Source organism: Pseudonaja textilis, chromosome 3 (assembly GCF_049901715.1).
Source record: "Pseudonaja textilis isolate UNSWEBS1 chromosome 3, rPseTex1.2, whole genome shotgun sequence".
Classification (NCBI taxonomy): domain Eukaryota; kingdom Metazoa; phylum Chordata; class Lepidosauria; order Squamata; family Elapidae; genus Pseudonaja; species Pseudonaja textilis.
Genome location: NC_141992.1, coordinates 33,987,987 through 34,008,290, shown reverse-complemented (window position 1 = coordinate 34,008,290; position 20,304 = coordinate 33,987,987). Strand labels below are relative to the sequence as shown.

Below are 20,304 nucleotides of genomic sequence, written 5' to 3'. Positions count from 1 at the left end.
ATCCTCATCTCATTTCCAAGATTGAAAGAAATGGCTTCTCAAAAAGTTACTAGTGAAGAAAAGAAAAAGGGTTGCCGGCTTACCCAAATTTCTAGGACACTTTTAACCTTACTGAACCTTTAACACAGGTTCCAAAGTCCACCTTATCTTGCATTATTCAGAAAAAGAAACTTTCTGTGGCTTATATCAGACATTACTATGTTATTAAGATGCAGAGTCTTTGTTAATCATAACTGGACATTCTTGTCCATGTGTGAAGAAAAGTTCTGATTCCTCTCCTAATAAACAGAAGCAATGTTGCGGTTTGTTTGTGACTTCTATTTTCTTTTCAATTCAAGAGATATAAAACATTTTTGATAAATCATACTAGTGTATTATTTTTAACGTATTAAAAACTACTGAAGCAATGAGATGGGATATCCAATACCATCTACAAAGCAATATTAAAGTACTTATGTACAAGAATCTCACACTTCTGCAATATTTTCTAGAATATGCAGAAGTATGTTAATAATCCCATCTCAAATACTACGAGAAAGTCATATAATTATTAAATAAGAAACTCAGCACTTTAATTGCATTTCACACCACGAAAAGCAATGCTGAGATGCAATTTTAAGTATCAAGTAAGTCACAGACTACTTTCTTAACCAATTGTTCAATTAAAATATCTAGCTGGAACCAAAGATACCACTCCACTTACAGAAAAAACTGCAGCTCATGAAAGTTTTATTTGAGTAGTTGAAGTCTTTTTCTTCATGGAGAGGAGCTTTCAACCTCTCAATTTTATTGTTCAGTGAGCTGGACTCCCATGTACCGAAAAGAAACAATGAAGCAATTACGGAATGATTCCTTTGTCTCCTGAAAATTTGTCTTTGAAGACACGGGAACTTACCAGAGCAACATGAGACCATATTCAAGGCTGCAGCAAAACAGGAAATCAATGAAACTGTCTCTCCATTCCCTTTCACCCATAAATAAATGGGGCTTTATTTCTGGAACATCTAATCTGGATTCAACTGAGATTTTTTGCTTCACAGAAAACACTCCCCGCATTAAATAATGATTTTAAAAATAGAAATTTTCATTTCCTAGCCATATCACCAACCCAAATTCTGTGTTTTTATTGGCCTTTGCTGTTGAAGTACACCAAACAATTAAAAATAGATAGCTCAAATCTTCAGAAAGACAGCTTTATTAACAAGAGGCTTAGTAAGTTTAACAGTGTAGTACAATCAATCATGTCATTTTTCAGGAGTGCACCATCTCAGTTCCTGTCAAAGCAATTTCAAATCCATGAATTACAATAGTTGTAATGCAGCCACCTCTTCATTGCAACACCTTCACACAGTCTTTCAAATTACTGAACTGCAAAAAATCATCTCCTGATGTAGCATTCAATAGGATTTTGCATCCATCTTACACACTGGGTGAATAGAACAGTCGCCACTTGCATTTCTATATCAAAACAGGCTGTGCACTTCAAATGTTCCATCATACACAACTCAAAAGACACTGTTTAACTAAGAACAGAATAGCTTTTAAGTTGTTTAAAATACAATGATTTTCAAAGGGTTTTTCAAACAACTTATTTCAATCTTTCCATTTTTGAACTCTAATCATGAATAGTCCAAATTTCTACTTTGATTTCTCTATGTAATGGTATCTTCTCTTTCCTAAAAAATCCTACTAAAAAAAAACACTAGAGATTGAAAGTGAAAATATAAGCCATTGTAGAGACTGTAAGAACTCAAATGTACTGGGATATGTTTGCAAAGCTTTAATGTCTTAAGTGATCCATAGTAATAATTCACAAAAGTTCAAGAAGTAATAGTAACACAAATGATAACTAACATTAACACTTCGCATCAGTCCCTTATGTTCACGTATTAAACCAAGAGATTTTATAAGAATGTGATTCAAAAAGATACACAACATACAGTGTACAAAAACCAAATGATAAGCATCCTATTCCAACTGTAACATACAATCCTAACAAAACCATCTAATTAAACATTTTTTTTTCAAGTTATGGCATTGCATGGCACCTTCACGTATTCATTTTAATCATACAGTGAATAAAGATGCAGAACGACAACAAGGGTACCTGCACTTGTGGCAAATATCTTATATTCTATATAATCAGTTGCAATAATAACTAAAATTATTCCACAAAAAAGCTGGAATTTTACGGATTGTTCTGTTCATATATAGGAAAACCACCTATCTCTGTAATTTCGCTGTCCATATACCAAGAATCTTTGAAAACAAGTACATAAACAATCTGTGTACACACTGACTTTATTCAGTTGCAAAGTAAGACTTTAAAAACAGAAAAATCTTTGACTTGTGTTAACAAAGAAATTTAGCCAGCTTTTAACCAACTGAATATCTAGTTTCTATTTTACAATGGCTTCAATAGCACCCACTAAGAGATCACTAACTTCATCATGACAATTTTCTTCAACTTTCCTAACTTTCAAGAAACCAATCTGGACTCCATGATGAATATTTCATGGTCAATTGAGCATTATAAAACTTCTCTATTGATGAGAATTCCATGTATATATACTGGCAGAACTGCACATCCACTCTGATGCATATTTTCTCTTGCAGCAATTGTTCTGTAAACAGTTAGACCAGTGTTCTCATTTTTATCAAAACAAATTTGTAGTTTAAACAAATTATAGTTTCTACCTGGAGCTACTATAAAACAGTCTGAATGCATAAATCACAGCACTAATATCTAGTCTACAAGGATGTTATACTCCAACTAACCTAGAACAAGCTTGACTTTCCGTGAGCCTATTGGCCTGTCATTCAGATCAACCACAGCTGCCATTGCTTCATCACGAGATTCAAATGCAACCATTGCTTCACCTGTAGGCATGCCTTTCTCATTGTATTTTAAACACACTGAACCTGGGATTACTTGATAACCATAGAAAAAATCCAAAATTTCATCCACTGATACAGTAAAGGGCATATTTTGAACTTTAATGACAGTAGGCCCCGGCTTACCAGACCCAGCTCCAAACCCAGGTGGCCCAGTAATATGCATATTTCCAGGTCCAGGTCCAAAACCTGGAGGTCCACTTATATGTCCAAGCCCAGTACTAAGTCCTGGAGGTCCACTACCAAAACTAGGAGGACCAGTTAAATTACCAGGACCATTCCCAAAATTCTGAGGACCTCCCCCAAAACCAGAGGGCCCTGTTAAATTACTAGGCCCACCTCCAAAACCTGGGACATCAATACCTGTACCAGGCAGAACAGGCAAGCCACTGCTTCCAATAGCAGGCATTCCTGGTCTGGAGTCACCAAAACCACCTCCCCCTATTCCTGGTGGTGGAAGAGGAGGACCAAATACATTAGAACCACTGAAATTGCCAGGAAAATGAAAAGGAGGACCACTCTTTGCATCTTTTGAAGTACCACTTATGAAAGAATGCTCATCCCCACCAGCATTCTGTACTCCTGGTATTGCTGTACCTCCTTGCAACGGCATTTTCAGCATTTTTTTCGCCTGAGAGGGAGGATTTCTCTCAATTTCTCTCATTTCTTCAAGAGAAATCACTCTCAAGGCAATATCTCTTCCATTCAGTTTCTTTCGATGCAGGCGCTCTGACTTACGAGCATCTTCTTCAGTTTTGAATTGGACCAGCGCTTGTCCTAATCCTTGTCCATTAGTATCAACAAGTATCTGTATAGAACTCTCCTCTATGGCCAGCCCCTCAAGAAACTGAAGAATTTCCATTTTGGTAATATTGTAGGGGATATTAGATATGTGTGCACAGAGTTTAGATGGGCTTGTCTCTCCTTCTGCATTTATCATAATTTCTCTCTGGTCATAGTTGAAATTCTGTAGTCTTTTCCGAATCATATCTATTTTTTCTAACATAGCTTTTTTAGTTATGGGATGAACTTGAATGAAACGATTTCCTATGTACTGCTTATGATGACACAAAGCTGCTTTGTAGTCAGTTTCATTTCTGAACTCAACAAAACCTTCACCAAGTGCTTTCCCATTGGGTCCATAAGCTATGTAAATACTGTCTTCCACAATATCCAGTTTTTTAAAGAAATCAATTACATGTTTGTTCTCAGATTCAAAGGGAAGACCTTTCAAATAAACGCAGAAACCCTGATCATGTGGAGATCTGGATCTGGATCTTTTCTGTCCATTAGGAGATTTGGTCATAGAGAGAGTTTGAGGAGGATGGTTTTGTCCAGAAGGACCCATAGTTTGCTTGAATGTTATATGACCTCCTGCAGAAACCCACTGTCTCTCTGTTGCCGGACTAATTTCGACATAACGCTGAATCATCAGCATCCTGTTTCTTTTCAATGCTTCAAATGTATCTTGAGGAGAGCAAAACTTAACTAGTCCATTTCCATTATTTCGTCCCACATGATCTTTCAGAATATGTACTGCATCCACACGGAGTCCATGGAAAAAATCTTTGACATCAGACTCTGTTGCTGAAAATGGCATTCCATGAATACTGACATACAAATCATCTGGATTGATAGGAAGAGATTTCACGCTACTTTGAGAATTGATCTGAATAGCATTTATAGGGTTCATGAACATTGGATTCAAGTTACTGTTTAAATTCATTGCTGTTCCAGACCCATTCATTCCAGCAGGCAAAGGAGCAACAGGCGGGGGATTCATAGGAGGCATTCCTGATAAAGGAGGCAGGGATGTCATAGGTGGGACAGGAGGCACAGGAGGTATTGGGGGGACAGGAGGCACAGGAGGCAATGTAGGAACAGGAGGAGGAACAGGTATGGGAGGAATAGAAGGCATTGGGGGCAGTGATGGTAAAGCTGGAATAGGAGGTATTGGTGGAGGTGGAACTGTGTTCATTGGCGATGCAGTACTAGAAATAGTAGAGCTAAAAGTGGGACTTCCAAAAGTAACACCCAAATTGGGAGGTGCGGTTCCCATACTAGCAGTGGAAAATGTTGGTATGTTTTTGTTGCTTTCGTGAACTGAAGTAGCTGCAGTTACTACACTAGGAGAAGGACTGTTAAAATTAGATACTGTAGTAGAAAGAGTCACCCTACTACTTATTCCAGAACTAGGCGGTGGAACAGATCTGCTAGCATTTGCTGGCGGTATATCTAGATTTGCTGTTTCAAAGCGCCTACGACTGAGTTCAATCATGTTTTGCATTTCAGTTTTACTGCTCAGCAACAGGGTGACTTTGGACCCTTTAATGGTACCACCTGTGCGCATCATACCAAGCCTTGCATCTTCATCAGTGGCAAAGACGATGAAAGCCTCACCCAGCTCACCCCCTACAATATGCACGCCCCCATCAGGAATGGTCAATCCAGAGAAGAAGTGACGAATGTCCATAGTCCCCGCCACAATTGGGAGACCTTGTAAACGGATGACCACAGCCATGCTGCGCTGAAATACACACACCTGCAGATGAGAAAAGCAACGACTAGGTCAGACTATTCATGATACCACATGTTTAATCTAGAAATTATTACTTTTTAAATTTCCTGAAGATCTTGAATGAGAATTCTATTTTCTACATCTATTTACATAGTACTTTCTATATAGACTAATATAAAAGCAAGATCATAACAGGTCTTTCAAGTAAACTGTAACATGAAGTGACAGAGCTGTTAGTTTGAATCCAGTCAAGAATTGGCACGAAAAGAAAAGAAAAACCTCCAAGAGAGCATCAAATCAGAACTTTACACAATCTAATCCACATATTGCATTTGAAGCAAGCTGGAAAAATTATAAATCAAAGCTTATATTTCAGTTTCAAACTATACCAAAGAGCTCTTTAAAGATAATTAGGCATTATTAAAACCACAGTTCTAGATATCCAATCACTTAGCATATTTGCATCCTGCTCATAGCCCCTCTTCATCCCTTGGTAGTTTCCTTTTCTCTACTACAGTAATTTTTTTGTGTAAACTAGAAATCTGACACTGTATTTGGACAAAAAAACTCTAGAATTCCTAGCCACTATAGAACCTTCTACTTTTTTGGAAAAGGCACCAAACCAGCAGTTTACTTTTATTTTTCAGTCTTTATAAAACCAATAAAATGTTTCCACTACTGACATTATTAAAATATAGTCATGAACATCTCTGATTCAGCTAAGTAGCAATGACAAAAATGTTTCTATAATGAAAGATCAGGAATATCTATGAATGAATACACTATCAAGAATTATTATTTAACATTTGATTTAACATGGAAATCCTCTTCCAAACAACATTAAAAAGAATGCTGGGGTTGAAAAAATCTGCTATATTAAGATTTTCATCATTTCAAAAATCCCAATCTTTAAAAGCATTTTCATGAAGACTACCCTTCCCTCTATCCATCTGCCTGCCTGGTTACTTAATTAAGCAGAAAGGGATCTTTTGAAAATCCATCTCCCAAACTGTCAAAAATTTACCCATCAAATACACAGGAGAATCCTCTACTGCAGAGTTCCCTAGCTATAGAATACATTCTCCAAGGAGGTTTGTTCAGGCCGTATTACCATAGAATTTAAGAACAGTATGAAAACTCATCTTTCATCAAACTTTTACTTGACTGAGCTTTTATTTTAAATTTTCCTTGTTTTTAATTATTTCATGCTTTATAATTTGCATTTCTAATCTTGTACATTCAATTGATGCAACTTGCCTTGGATTTTACATAGACAGAAAAGTGAGACAAACAAAATGGGAGGAACCCTTCCTTATTTAATTAAAGTCTCCTTATGGTTGCAGAGAACATTAATTTTAACTGAAACCACCAAAAACTAATAGCCCTAAGAATGAAAGCTCAACCAATGGCTTAGAATTTATAATACAGATAAAATAAGACAGGAAACTAATAAAAGCTCATGTTGCTAGAATCTTCAAAAGAAATTAGTTTAATTCTCCTTTAAAATATATATATGCATTTGTATCTCTACATATACTAAAACTAATGATACAACAAAGCCATCCATTCATCAATACAGGTAATCCTCGACTTACGAAAGTTCATTTAGTGAACAAAGTTACAAGATACTAAAAAAAAAAGGTTTATGACACTTTTAACCGTTGTAGCAACCCCATGGTCACATGATCAAAATTCAGATGCTTATGAGAGTTGCAATGTCCCAAGGTCATGTGATCAATATTTGCAACCTTCTAACAAGCAAATCAATGAAGAAGCCATAGTCACTTACTGAACAAGTTACTAACTTAACCACTGCAATGATTCACTTAACTGTGGCATGAAAGTTCGTAAACTGAGGCAAAACTCACTTAACTAATGTCTCATTTAGCAACTTTGGGCTCAACCGCAGTCATAAGTTGAGGACTACCTGTATATGATACACTGAGAAGACATTGAAATTGGGAGTGGTAAGACTATGATGGTCTACAAATTCTGCAGAACATGTAGATATACAATCACTGGCAACATCATAAATTCTGCTATTAAAACTGAGATTAATACTACCATACCTGAAAAATGTATAATAATTAAATAAAATTAATGACAAGAGAAAATTGGGGAGGGGGTTTCTTGTATCATGGACAAGAAGTTGTGCCAAATCAGAAGGCCAGAAGCATTCTTTATTTGGGGTGTATTATACTGTATTCACAACATAAGTTACATCATATCTGAACCTGTACTATGTTTTTCTTCAGGCTAGATCATCAAACCACAGACCCATTTGACATACCTGACTGTTTTAAAAGTTAGTCAGATTCCTGGTGAATGAGTGTGCTACTACCCCTGAATGCAGCTCCCAGTCAGTTTCTATGATTAAATATTCAATTTTCAACTATCTGCCATTTTCTTTAATGCTAATCAAAATGTCAAGTTATACTCTAATGACTTCGGCAGAGGCAAGCCTGCATCTCCTGAATTTTTAAAACAATACTGTAGGTATGCAGAACTGTAATCAGTTTTTCATATTTTTGTCAAATTGGAATTGGCAACTGCTCTGGATTTGTTAGCATGGTTTCCTACATGAAAGCTATGTGATTATAAAGAGTGACACCAGATGGGGGCTCATGTGGTCAAACATGAATTTCCACTAACCAAAATGTCAAGCATGTCGTATGTACCCAGACTGATAACCCAGACATAATTAAACACTATTTTCATATCTGCCTTTATTATTTTTACAAATAATTTGGAAAACGAGCTAGAGTAGTAAAGCTTATGCTAAACAGAGATACTTTTACCATATCTATTTCTTCACCTTCAGTAATGAAGGATATTCTTTGTGAAAACAAAGGGATGAAGAATTAGCAATCTCTTATTTCATACTTGATGGTTTAAAACTTGATTTAAGTATGCTTGCATATTGTTTTCAAAAATCAGGAATTGCAGGTTCCCCTCTGTAAAAGCTGTCAAGCGTACCAGCTTGGGAGGAAGATGATTGGCTAACTACAGCTAATGCCATGTCATAAGTGCACTATGGAAAAATTTCTTAAAGCTAATATCAAACTGTACCAATACATTTTTCACCTAATCATGATTGATGCTTATATGCTTTTTATTTCCAAAATCATGATTTAATATCAAAAAATATATACAGACGTTATTTTATGTAGTAATTTTTCATGCTAGCAAATTCTTTATATGTATTAAAATTACTATTGGCCAATATTGTTAAAGAAAATAAAATCTTCCAAATACCATAACAGATATTATAAGTTACTCAAATGGAAGACAGTTCAAAGTCCACACAAACTAGTTAACTTTAGCTGCAAATCTGAGTTTATTATAATGTAAGGCCAATATACATAATACACAAGGAATTAGTTCAAAATTGAGTTCCTATGTAAATATGCCTAATGCTTTAAAAGTTAAAAACATTAGAAGCAGTCCAATTTGTCAATATTAAAAGTATTTACTATAAAAAGCAAGTATTTAGTAGAAAGTAATATTGATCATCATTGATCAACCAGGAATAAAAGAGACGTATTTAAATGCTTAGACACATTTGCCTTTGGACTGTAGAACCTACCATGAATAAATTTGTAAGTTGAGTGGCAAAACCAAGTGGTCTACTCAGTCTTTTAGGAGATGTAATTGCTTTAGCCTTTTCTTGTATTATAAAGACTTAAGGGGTTTGTTTTGCATTAACAATCCACATATTCACATTTTCCAAAGATTCAGATATTATGAATCAAATATTCAAATCTGACTGATGCTTTTATTCAGATTTTAAGAGCTTTACTGATTATTAAACGAATTACAGGTTTGAAGACCTAGCCAAACTATTTGCCTTTCTCTGTGGCCATCACCTGATAGGTCAAATATAAGGAAAGTCACAACAGCAGGCCAACTATTGTGAAAATATATAAAATATGTGTAAGAACTCTACAAGTTCTGGCTGATGGTAAGCTGGAGATTTTTCAAGATCCATATAATACATCATGTGTTAAATACTTATATGCTTTAATATAACACATAAGTTACTATACATTCCAATTACTAAGCAAATGCAATTACCACCTAAGAAAGCAATTACTAACTGAAAGAGTTAATATCCAAAACTTTCTCTGCAACCATAACCAATTTTGAGATCAATGTAGATAGCTACATTTTTGTAATCAAATAATTTGGTCTAATAAATTTGCCCAAAATACAGGTAGTTCACAAATTACAACCATTTATTTAGTGACCAAAGTTACAGTGGCACTGAAAAAAATGACTTTATAACCAGTTTTAACACTTACAACCATTGCAGCATCTCCATGGTCATATAACCAAAAATTTAGATTCTTGGCAAATGTCATATATTTATAACAGTTGCATTATCCCAAGATCATGTGGTCAACATTTGCGACCTTCTGACAAGCAAACTCAATGGGGAAGCCAGATTCATTTAATCACTATGTTACTAACCTAACTGCAGTGGTTTATGCATGAAAGGTTGTAAAATGAGGCAAAACAACTGTTTTGCTTAGGAAAGGAAATTTTGGGTCAGTTGTGGTCGTAAGTTGAAGACTACCTATACTAATAGACATTAGGCACCTTCTTCTATACTTCAAAATTAATACTGGATAGATATGAGAGGCAGATATAGCTTTAAAAAACTCACATGACTATTTATCTTCATGATGACAGTGAAAACTTTTATAATAATTTCAGTCTTTTATTCATTTTCATATCTTCACTATGCTATTGGCATATAGTAATGTTTTATACTTTGATAGCTACTCTACCTTTTAGATAGAGCAAAATAAAAATAAAGAGAACTATGATAAACCAACTTTATAAAGCTCTAATATCTAAAACCACAGATTTTTTGTCATAGGGTGCCTATTTAGAACAATTTAAAATGTAAAGAAATAAAAAATATTCTTTAAAATACAAAGCAGAATGATTGTATATAAACAGCCTCTTCATATTGAAAGTATAACCAACCAACACATACAAGCAGCATATTGCATTCTCAAGAAAAACAGCCTATCCATATATTCAAGAAATGTTCTAAATCTATTAAAGTAAATAAAGTCCAAATATTCATTAATACAACCTCTCTCATTGAATGTGTGTGTGTGTGTGTGTGTATTAAGCTAGAACATCAAGGGAAAAAAATCTGTACTGTTTTGATGACTGAAATGTTTAAAATCAATATATATTCAAAATCACCGCAAAATAATATTGAATTGTCAAATTGTGCTCATTAATCATGAATATATTTTGAGAGCATCTTACCTGCAAGGAGAGATGGGTTTTTTTTTCCTTAACAAGTAGTAGAAGCCAAGTCAATCCTGTGGGCAACCAATTAAAACCAACTTTTAGACTGCAATAAAGAATAAATGGAGGCAAAAATCAATGCAAGCAACATATAGCTAAAGTTAACAGTCCATTCTGAACTGTGCATTAAAGAAACCTTGGGGGCAAAACCATGATAAAGTACTCCCAACATATAGCAAACCACAAGTTTGAGCATGCCCAAATTAAAACTTCTGTTGTCCCTCACACTAGTTCACAATAACAGCAATTAGTATTTATTTTATATCAAAATACAAACATAACATGAAAATAAAGTAAAAAACCATAACATACTGTATTCTCTCAAACTTATATACTCATTAGATATATAATTTGCCAATACTGGTTTCAAAAAGATGATTATTTTTCCCCTATCAAGAAAAATTAGAATTTCTCATACATAGGAAAAACCCCTCTAATAGCCTTTGAGATCCTGCCACAGTTGCAGAAATCAGATTAAATCTTCAATACCATACATCAACCTTCCGTCCAAATATTTTGCTATAAAACTATCACTGATCAATTCAGAGTTATTTAAAAATGATATAATCCAATGCAAATTAGAAACAGGACAATTCCATTCTCAATGGAGTAGACCAAAATATTATTCCACAATCAAAAAAAGTACCAAACATTCAGCAAGGTTGTCCATTTTGGCAGTTTAGGAATACCTCCTTTAGTACAAATCTATAATCTTGGCACCCAGTAACTACAAAACCTAAAATAATATCCTATTTAAAGAAAGAAAACTAAACCAACAATAAAACAATAAAAATGTCATGAATGCCTCAACAAGTACTGCTGTTAACCAAGGGTATTTAAGCATTTCAGAAAGGACATTTTTATTGACCTGTATTCCAGTAATTTATCAAAAGTGTTTAAAACTGGCATAACATAATCACGATTAATACTTTCCATCAAATTCAAATTAAAGCCTCAAATATTAGCAAGGAAAAAAACACACCTCCAAATCTAGAAAACTGACCAGAATACTGGCTTTCTAAACAAGGCTGCTAAATATTCATGCTGGTTCATGAAATATATTGGCACAAATTATACTTTTGTTCACTTGAAATGAAAATCTTGAACTTTTTGCACATAATTTCATTTTCATATAAACATTCAGAAGTTGTCTGTAAGACATGCTAGAAGCTGTAGTTTATTTGATATTTCTACTAAAAAGAACCTGTCAACATGCTGTTTTCCCCTTGCTTCTATTTTGTATAAACTTTATGTATGACTATATATTTAAACCATCAAAATGCGTGGTGTGTGTATGTGTAGAGAGAGACAAATATTTTCTGCAATATCTGTTTCTGATCTTCATCATTCCAATGCTGGTAACTCTGCTAATAATTTTCACAAATGTCACTTCTAACATCTGCAACTGAATTTTGAAAGTACACATCAAAGTCCTATGGAACTATGATACTTGTGAAAGTATGACAAAGTGAAATATTCTAAAGTATAAACAGTTTATCAACATTTCCTTGGATCCTTCGGTTAGACACTATCATTGCAGACTTAATGTGCTTACCCAACATCTGGGAAGAGAACAGAAATAAGAAAACAAAAATAAATTAATTCACACAGCTGAAAAGTCAATATTAAGACAAAATCACAGCCAAGCTCTCCAATTCAAGTTAACCGAACTCAAAATACCAAATCTTATTTCTGAAAACTTTTATAAAGCTGTTTTATCCATTTGTACTTCAACACATTTAAATTTCTTTTTACAGTATCTATGAATTCACATCAATTATTACTTCTGCTTAGGATTTTTTTTGCATTTATACCATTCTACAACATGAAAAATAAGTCAACATAATAAAGTATCCAATACAGCTCTATATTATCAAGATATTTCAAAGCATATGACTAAATTCTCTATATAATTATTTTGATCCTCATCTTTCCAGAACAAATGGATTTGTTATTTCTTTTTCAACATATCTTTTTTAAAAAACAAACATCCAGGCTGAACATATACACCAAATATTTCCTTTAAATCACTTTAACCGATACTGACATTTGTTTTCACCTGTTATCACATCACAAAATTGTTTGCATCCAAGGACCAGTTTCAGATTTCGCATTTAGGTAATGAAAAAGTGTAGTCAATGCATGCCTTAAGACCATTCACGATTAAAACAAAAACAAATACACACCAATACCGGAACTTGTACAAAATGACGCTCGTGATCAGTCCGAAATGATCAAGGATTACAATAGCGTTTTTAGATTAAGCCAAGTATCACTACGAATATGCGCAAGAGAGCAACTTTATTCAACTCCCAACCCAGAAAAGCAGCAGACGTATTGTAGTAGCTGTGATCGTTGCAGCATTTTCCGCAGCCAAGGCCATCTTGGCTTAAAAGCCAGAACAGCCTCACTTCGCTTCCCTCCCTTTTAACGAGGGCGCTTGCACTTTTCCTTGGCCGGGCGACCAGCGACATCAAATTAGGCCTCAGGAGGCCCTGGAGAAGCCTGGCTTCATGCAGCCAATTTACGGTAGGAGCACTAATACTCACCTACCCCAAAAGAAACGGGGTTAACAAAACGAGGAGGCCCACAGGCAGTTCTTCACTGCCAGCTCAGCCATTCACAGACACGACACAAACCTGCGCGCCAAAACTAATATATACCATGGGGGACGTTACACATCCTCCGAACAAATCGTACCGATCACCCCACATCATGGCTCTAAGACTTAAGAGGCAACGAGGCTCTGGAATTTCCCTCAGGCCTAATTCCCGCCCCCCTCCGCGCCGCCGCCTTTGTGCAGCCGCAGTGAAAGAGCGCCGTGTTTCGCTTGCAGCGGGGTGGGCAAGTCCGGTCTCCCCCCTCGCTCCTCAGTGAGGCAGGAGAGTTCAGTGTTCTTACCGAGGAGCCTGTACGGGGAAAAAAGGGTTAGAGAGAAACCAATTCGCCGCCGAGCCCGGCGCCAGCGACCGAGCAGCGCCACAAAATGGCTGCCCAACTGCACCGCCTTCCTGACCGTCCCCGGTTGGGAGGCAGCGAGGGAAGGAGGGTCTACAATGGGCGGCACCCCAAGCAAACCAAGGGTGGTGCGAGGAGACTTTTCGGGAGAATTAAAGGTACCGACCGAGGCGTCGCGCTAAAAGCGCCTCCTCCTAAACCTTGTTTTCTCCTGAAGTAGCGCGAAACTGCTAGGTGCTCTAAAAATTAATATTTCCTTTGCGCCGAGCACTTCGGTTAATAACCTTCCTCCACAAAAGGCAGGAAGCACTATTTTGAAAAGCGCCGGTAATTATTCTGTGAATATTAAGGACCAAGAAGGCATAAAATACAATACTTAACAGCTACCAATAGGTTTCCTTCAGCGCTTTCGACCCTCCCTATTTCACATACACACACGTTCAACTTTCACGCTAAAGCACGGCTCGTTCATCACGGCCGATTGAAACGAGGCACAATTGCCTCCACGTTGTTCTCGAGTAAAAGTAGTAACCTACGTGTTTCAAACTAGCGGAGAAATTCACATAGCGCTATTCCAAAAGTAAACTAATTGCATTAGGTGAAAATAAAATCCCCCTCCCTCTCAGTCTAGCTTGACTCTTGCTAAGCGCATGAACACCTACATGTTGTTTTCTTGGTAAGAAAAGAGAAACACTTTGAGGATGTCTTCTTGAGGATAATTTTGTGACTGGGTGCCCAGTCCATTTTCAGCTCTGAAATTTAGGTCCAATCTCACAACCCAGTAACTGGGTGCCACGTTTTTTAGCTTTTTGGATTGCGTTGGGTGCTGCCTCCTGCTGCCTTGAGATTGCCTTGTGGTTTTATACGTTTCATGGATCCAGGGGTATACCCCTATGGGCTTGTTCATTCAGATATAAACTCCCTTAGATGATACAGTAATACACAATTACACCACATCATACATAAATGTTACTTTCTAATAAGATTGGTATTGGACTCTGAACAGTTAGCTCATTTTTTCCATGTCAGTGTATTAATTTTATTTTTTTAATAATCCCAGGCAGCTCACATTAATTGGAACAATTCTTATTTTCTTAAATCCTTAATTCCTAAAATCCTTAGGAGTTTTACTTTTGGATTTTTTTTTGTCTGATTCATATATGGTTGAACTAAAGTTGTTTAATGCTGCTTTTCTGATGCAATTCTACCAGTAGCTAAGGCTGAATATTTTGGCTTTATTGCAAGTGCTGTATAGATGCTGTGTCCACAAATTCCGTGGATTAAAATATAAAAGAGTTAAAGCTTGCAAAACTAATGGCATTTGACAAGCACCAGGACAATACACATTTTTAAATAGACATTTCAAAATTTCAGAAACCATGTGCACTTAATCCACATGGGCTTTTATCTTAAAATCTTAAAAGTTGTTGGAAAGATGATAAGACTGCAATTACAGAAAGCTTGGAATGAAACAGATTATCTGGATTTTTCAATCATGACTCAGGCTTGAGTATAGGACAGAACTATATCAGTTGCTGTGGCTCAGTGGTTAAAGATGTTAAGCCCTTTGTGATCTGAGTGCTGCACTCAAAAGTATACAAATGCTAGTAGATAAATAGGTACCATTCAGTAGGAAGGTAAGTGTTTTGCGTGCCTTGGTGTATAGTCATCCTGGCCACGTGACCACAGAAATGTCTTCAGACAATGCTGGCTTCCTCAGCTAAGAAACATCAGTTTAGAATCAGACATGACTGGACAGAGAACCCTTTACATTAGTTGCTATTGGTAGATGACTTGTAATAGATTTGGGTTAAGGGAGGGAGGCTGATTATCCTGATCTTGCTGGATCTGTCAACTGTTTTCAACATCATCAAATGTGTTAATTGGGCTCCAACTACAAATATTTTCCAATAATTACCCAAAATTCAAGTCAAAATGATAGTGAAAATATAATCCAGAATTTGAAACGATTTAGTTTTTAAAGAGCTAATCCGTCCAATCTGTCCTTTGTTCTTAAATTTTATTTCTGTCTACAATTTCTTTTCTTTCTTAGCCAAATCTGACAATAGCTCCAAATCCTTATTCGCTGCTAGTTACCTCCCTTGAGTCCCACTTTCCAAGGGGTTGCTTTGGAAAAGATTCCATGGCAAAATCTAGAAAGATTTCTTACCCGAACCAAGCACACTGCTACCATTGCTTTCTTCCCTTCTGTCCCAGCTGTCTTCATGACTTCGGTTCAGCCATGATGGCCATTCTCTCTTCTTGCAGGTTCAAGGAGTTTTCTTGGGTCACTCGAGGAGACTGCGCTCTCCTCGCGACCACCGAAGCATCCTCTCTACCTTCATCCCATCTCCAGGGTGACTTTCGGCTCTGTAGAGCCCCCAGACATGAAGAAATCTGTGGGACTTCATGGAGCTGCTACTCGTCCGCGCTGCTTCACTGCTCAGTCAGCTGCGTTTTCCCCATTTGAGGTAGACCAGACTAGAAAATCAAAGCTATTTAAACTAACACTACTTATTATGAAGTTATAGTAACAGAATCTTGCAAGTTTGAAAGTGCCTTCCCCTTCCCTGCCTTTATAACAGAACTAGGGAGAGTCAAGTCTGAGACATTTCCTCAAGTTACATTTCCATTTGACCTCAGATTTATTTTATTTTATTGTCTTGGTTGCAGTTCTTTCCGTTCCTCAGATTATTCTCACATTACATCTGGCCAAGCAGATGTGGCTGAAAATATAACTCAGTGCCTGCAGATTGCTATATTACTAGGACTATAATCTTGTGTATGCGTGTTATACAACAGAAGATATAAGGCATCATAGACTTCTAAAGAAAACTAGGTCTTCGTGTAATGTGCCCAAAATACAATTTGAGACTTGAGTGAGAATTCTGGGTTTTGTTTTTGTCATCCATTTATTTATTTTCTTGGCTATTGTATTCTCACAAGTCTCCCAACACTGAAATTCAAAAACATCAATACTTTCTGTCCTTTTTCAAAGCCAAAATGCCTCTTCCATAGAGCATCACAGGGAAAGTATTGCCTGCACAGTGCTAATTTTTGTAAATACAGATATAACATCTGAACATTTTTTTTCCAAGGCTCTCATAGCTATCCTGTGCATTAATGCAAGGTATATTTGTTATATGCTGCTTCCTTTACTGATAATCCTAAAAGGAAGAAATTGTCAACACTTCAATAGCTTTGTCTTCATTTAATGTTAGTTCCATTTTCCTTTATGCTTCCTTACTTTCATTATTAGACCTTAAAGATGATTTGCATTTTTATCTATGAGGATAATGTAATCAGTATAGCGCTGGTTATTTACATTTTTCCATCAATTTTAAATGTGCATCTTATTCTAATCAATTCTGTTTCAATATGTATTCAGCATACAGACTGAATTAATGAGATAGTATACAGCCTTGTATCAATGTTTTGTCACTGTGGAGCCAGTCTGTTTTGCTATATTTCATCCAGACTGTGGCTTCCTATTCTGGATGTAGATTTCACAAGAGGACAATAATATATTTTGGAATTCTCCTTTTGCTAAGGGTGATCTATAGCTTGAAATGGTCAATACAAACAAAGGCTTTCTGTGACCAATAAAACACATTATCTTTTTTCTCTATTGTTTTATTTTCTCAATTGTCTAACTCTAGCAAGCATCCACAATAATGTATCTTGTTCCTCAACATTTGTGAAACCCATCTTGTACATTTGGCCTCTCCTATACCGTGTAGTCCTCTAATCTGCATTGATTCCATCCATTGTTTTCCTAGGATGTGAAATTAAGGATATTTTGAGTTTGAATATTTCATTAAATATTTCTTTGGTATTGGTATGTAGATTGACTTCTTCAATTTATGGGTCACTGTGTCACTCTCCAGATTTGCTATAAAATTTGGTTTGGAATCTTTTTCTGAGTCTTCTTACCATATTTCTATAGTCCATCAAATTCTGTAGTCTTTTAAATTTATGAATAGTATATTAATCTAATTTCAAATTCTAACACTAGAGATTCTTGTATCTTCTAAGATATTTTAGATGTTGATTTCTCTACTGTACAAAATTACATTCTTATTTCCATCCTTCTTTGAGGAGCCACAATGCCAAACTGGCAGGCCACTTTGGGTTCTTAAAGGCTTTACACTTAGCTTGGAAGCAATTCTGATGGCCTGCCATAAAGAAAGATGTAGACAGTTATGTGAAGAGTTGCACCATCTGCGCTGCAATGAAAAAACGACCAGGAAACCCCACCAGATTGCTACAGACGGTAGTGGAACCAACGAGGCCATGGGAGATCACAATGGATTTCATAATAGAGTTGCTGAAAAGTGTAGGAAACACGATGATCTGGACTGTAATAGACTTATTTTCCAAACTGGTGCATTTCATACCGTGCAGCGGGTTATCCTCAGCCTACCAGTTAGCCAAGCTGTTTTTGAAACACATTTACCGCCTGCATGGAGTACCACGGAGAATTCATAGCCAAATTAGTCCAGTTCATAGCCAAATTTTGGAGGGAATTCCTGCAGATTATTGGGTCATCCCAGGGCCTTAGCTCGGCTTTTCATCCAAGTACCAATGGGGGGCAGAGAGATTGAACGCCATGGTAGAGCAGTACCTGAGGTGCTACGCGAGTTATCAGCAATCCAATTGGGTGGACCTTCTGCCTTTTGCGGAGGTCACGTACAATAATGCTGTTCACAGTAGCATGGGACTAACCCCCCTTCAAAGTAGTGAGTGGTATGGACTTCATCCCAATGCCTGAATATCCAAGGGATCCCCCCTCCTCAGTCAGCCTGACTGATTGGATGTCAACACTAAAAGCAACTTGGGAGAATGTTAAAAAAGCGCTGGCAAAAGCAGCACAGAGCTATAAGAGACAGGCAAACACTGAGCCCCACAATGGCCATTCCAGGTAGGGGAGAAGGTCTACCTTTCCACTAAATACCTGAGGTTAAGACTCCCTTGCAAGAAATTGGGGCCAAAGTTCATGGGACCATTTCCCATAGTAAAGGCCATCAACCCAGTCATGGTGCAACTGAAGTTGCCTCAATTGTTAGGGAAAATACACCCAATATTCCACAGTAGCCTCTTAAAACCCATGGTGGAATCTATCATGAGGCCCCTACCTCATGAACCCCCAGGCCCCTTAGTCATAGGAGGCCGATTCGAGGTGGCACAGGAGACAACTCCAATATTTGATCAAGTGGAAGGGCTACCCCTTATCAGAGGCATTTTGGGTAAAGAGTAGGAACATCCAAGCCGATCATCCTGTGACAAAGTTCCATGCAGAAAACCCAACCAAGCCTTGGGAGGTTTTTTTCCCCCGCAACCCTAAGTCCTATACCTGCAATACATTTTTTTTTGGGGGGGGGGTGTTGTACAGGTCACCTTCAAGAAGTGAGGGGAGCTGAATGTCAATTCATAAAATATTTCTATGGTCTTTTTAGAGTTTCCAACAGAAAAGGGGGAGATCAGTGGGCAGCTTGCATTCCCATAAATATTTTCAAAGGTTAGTTTCTAGGTGACCAAAATTTCTGCTGCACAAAATTCTAACTGGAGAGTAGGATTGATGACTCTTGGCTATGGATGTGTTCCATTGGAAAATATGAATTATGATACACCCAGGAGGTGGGGGAATACCAGGGTGAAGGATGATGATGTGTCTCAGAGTCGGCTACACCCAGGCAGCACCAGCATGTTTACTCCTAATAAATCTTTTAAGTTTTGGATGTTCAGCTAGAGACTCATGATTTAAATGGAGGTGACTGCTAGAGCCCTGACAATATTGCAGTTTTTTTAGTTATCAATGTACTTGCTATCAATGCCTGTTTGTCTGCAAACAGTAGTTTGTTGATATTATTTCCATTCTTTGCTTATGTTGTAAATATAGGTGATAAACAATGGTGATAGTACAAATGCCTGTTTTACTCTGGTTATTACTGTGAAGAGTTCTGATATTCCTTGGTTTGTTCTGACTACACAATAAAGCTTCTATATAAGCTTTTGCATACTATAAAAGCTTTTGCATACTTTAATAAGATGTTCACTTCAGTGAAAAATGTTTTACCACCGGTTTGGTGGGTATGGCTAGGTGGCGCGCTTTGCGCATGTGCACACACTTTGCGTGCACACAGCGCACCAAACACACACTTTACACAGGCACAGAGGCGTTCCAACTCATCTCCTGCAAGCCTGCACTATCCCAGTCACTTCAGCAGCTGCCGTGCGACACTCTGCTGTGCCACGTAAAGCAGTTGCGCTTCAAAAACAGAGGATAAACGTGAGTATGGGAGCCCAGGCGGGCGGGTGGGCCCAACAGCAGAGTGGTGGAGAGAACCAGTTCGGTCTCCGCTGCCCATTGCTGCTACTGGCTCGGTAGAACCGTGCCAAACCAGTAGAATACCACCACTGGTTCACTTCATATTGGGTCAGTGTTTGTCCTAACATTTTCCTATGAACTCTATCAAATGTTTTCTCTTGATCTACAAATGCGACAAAGCGTGTTTTTTTTATTGTATTCCATGTTCTTTTCTATTAGTTTAAGCACAAAAATTGCATTGGTACAGCTTCTACATGAAATACATAACTGTGTAAAA

The 20,304-nt window shown here is 37.0% G+C and overlaps 2 protein-coding genes across 4 annotated transcripts in view; both read right to left on the bottom strand.

Moving 5' to 3' along the window:
- CPNE1 (copine 1) overlaps window positions 1–13,765 on the bottom strand; it is a 57,565-nt gene extending 43,800 nt beyond the window's left edge. For 2 of the 3 annotated variants that reach the window (XM_087929222.1, XM_026697697.2), the window contains exon 1: window positions 13,643–13,765. The gene's annotated coding sequence lies outside the window, so the exon portion shown is untranslated. Of the gene's footprint in view, window positions 1–5,295; window positions 5,420–13,642 lie in introns of those variants that run through there. The other variant, XM_026697698.2, reaches the window with a different exon arrangement.
- On the bottom strand, window positions 1,180–13,762 carry RBM12 (RNA binding motif protein 12). Its single transcript, XM_087929211.1, has 3 exons — window positions 13,643–13,762; window positions 10,700–10,787; window positions 1,180–5,437 (listed from the first exon to the last, which is right to left on the bottom strand). The coding sequence occupies exon 3, from the start codon at window positions 5,414–5,416 to the stop codon at window positions 2,774–2,776; it is 2,643 nt and encodes an 880-aa protein (XP_087785337.1). The 5' UTR covers window positions 5,417–5,437; window positions 10,700–10,787; window positions 13,643–13,762; the 3' UTR covers window positions 1,180–2,773.
- Window positions 13,766–20,304: the final 6,539 nt, after the last annotated feature.

Coding starts and splice junctions, on each gene's coding strand:
- RBM12 (XM_087929211.1), bottom strand. CDS start 5,416: ATGGCTGTGGTCATCCGTTTACAAGGTCTCCCAATTGTGGCGGGGACT.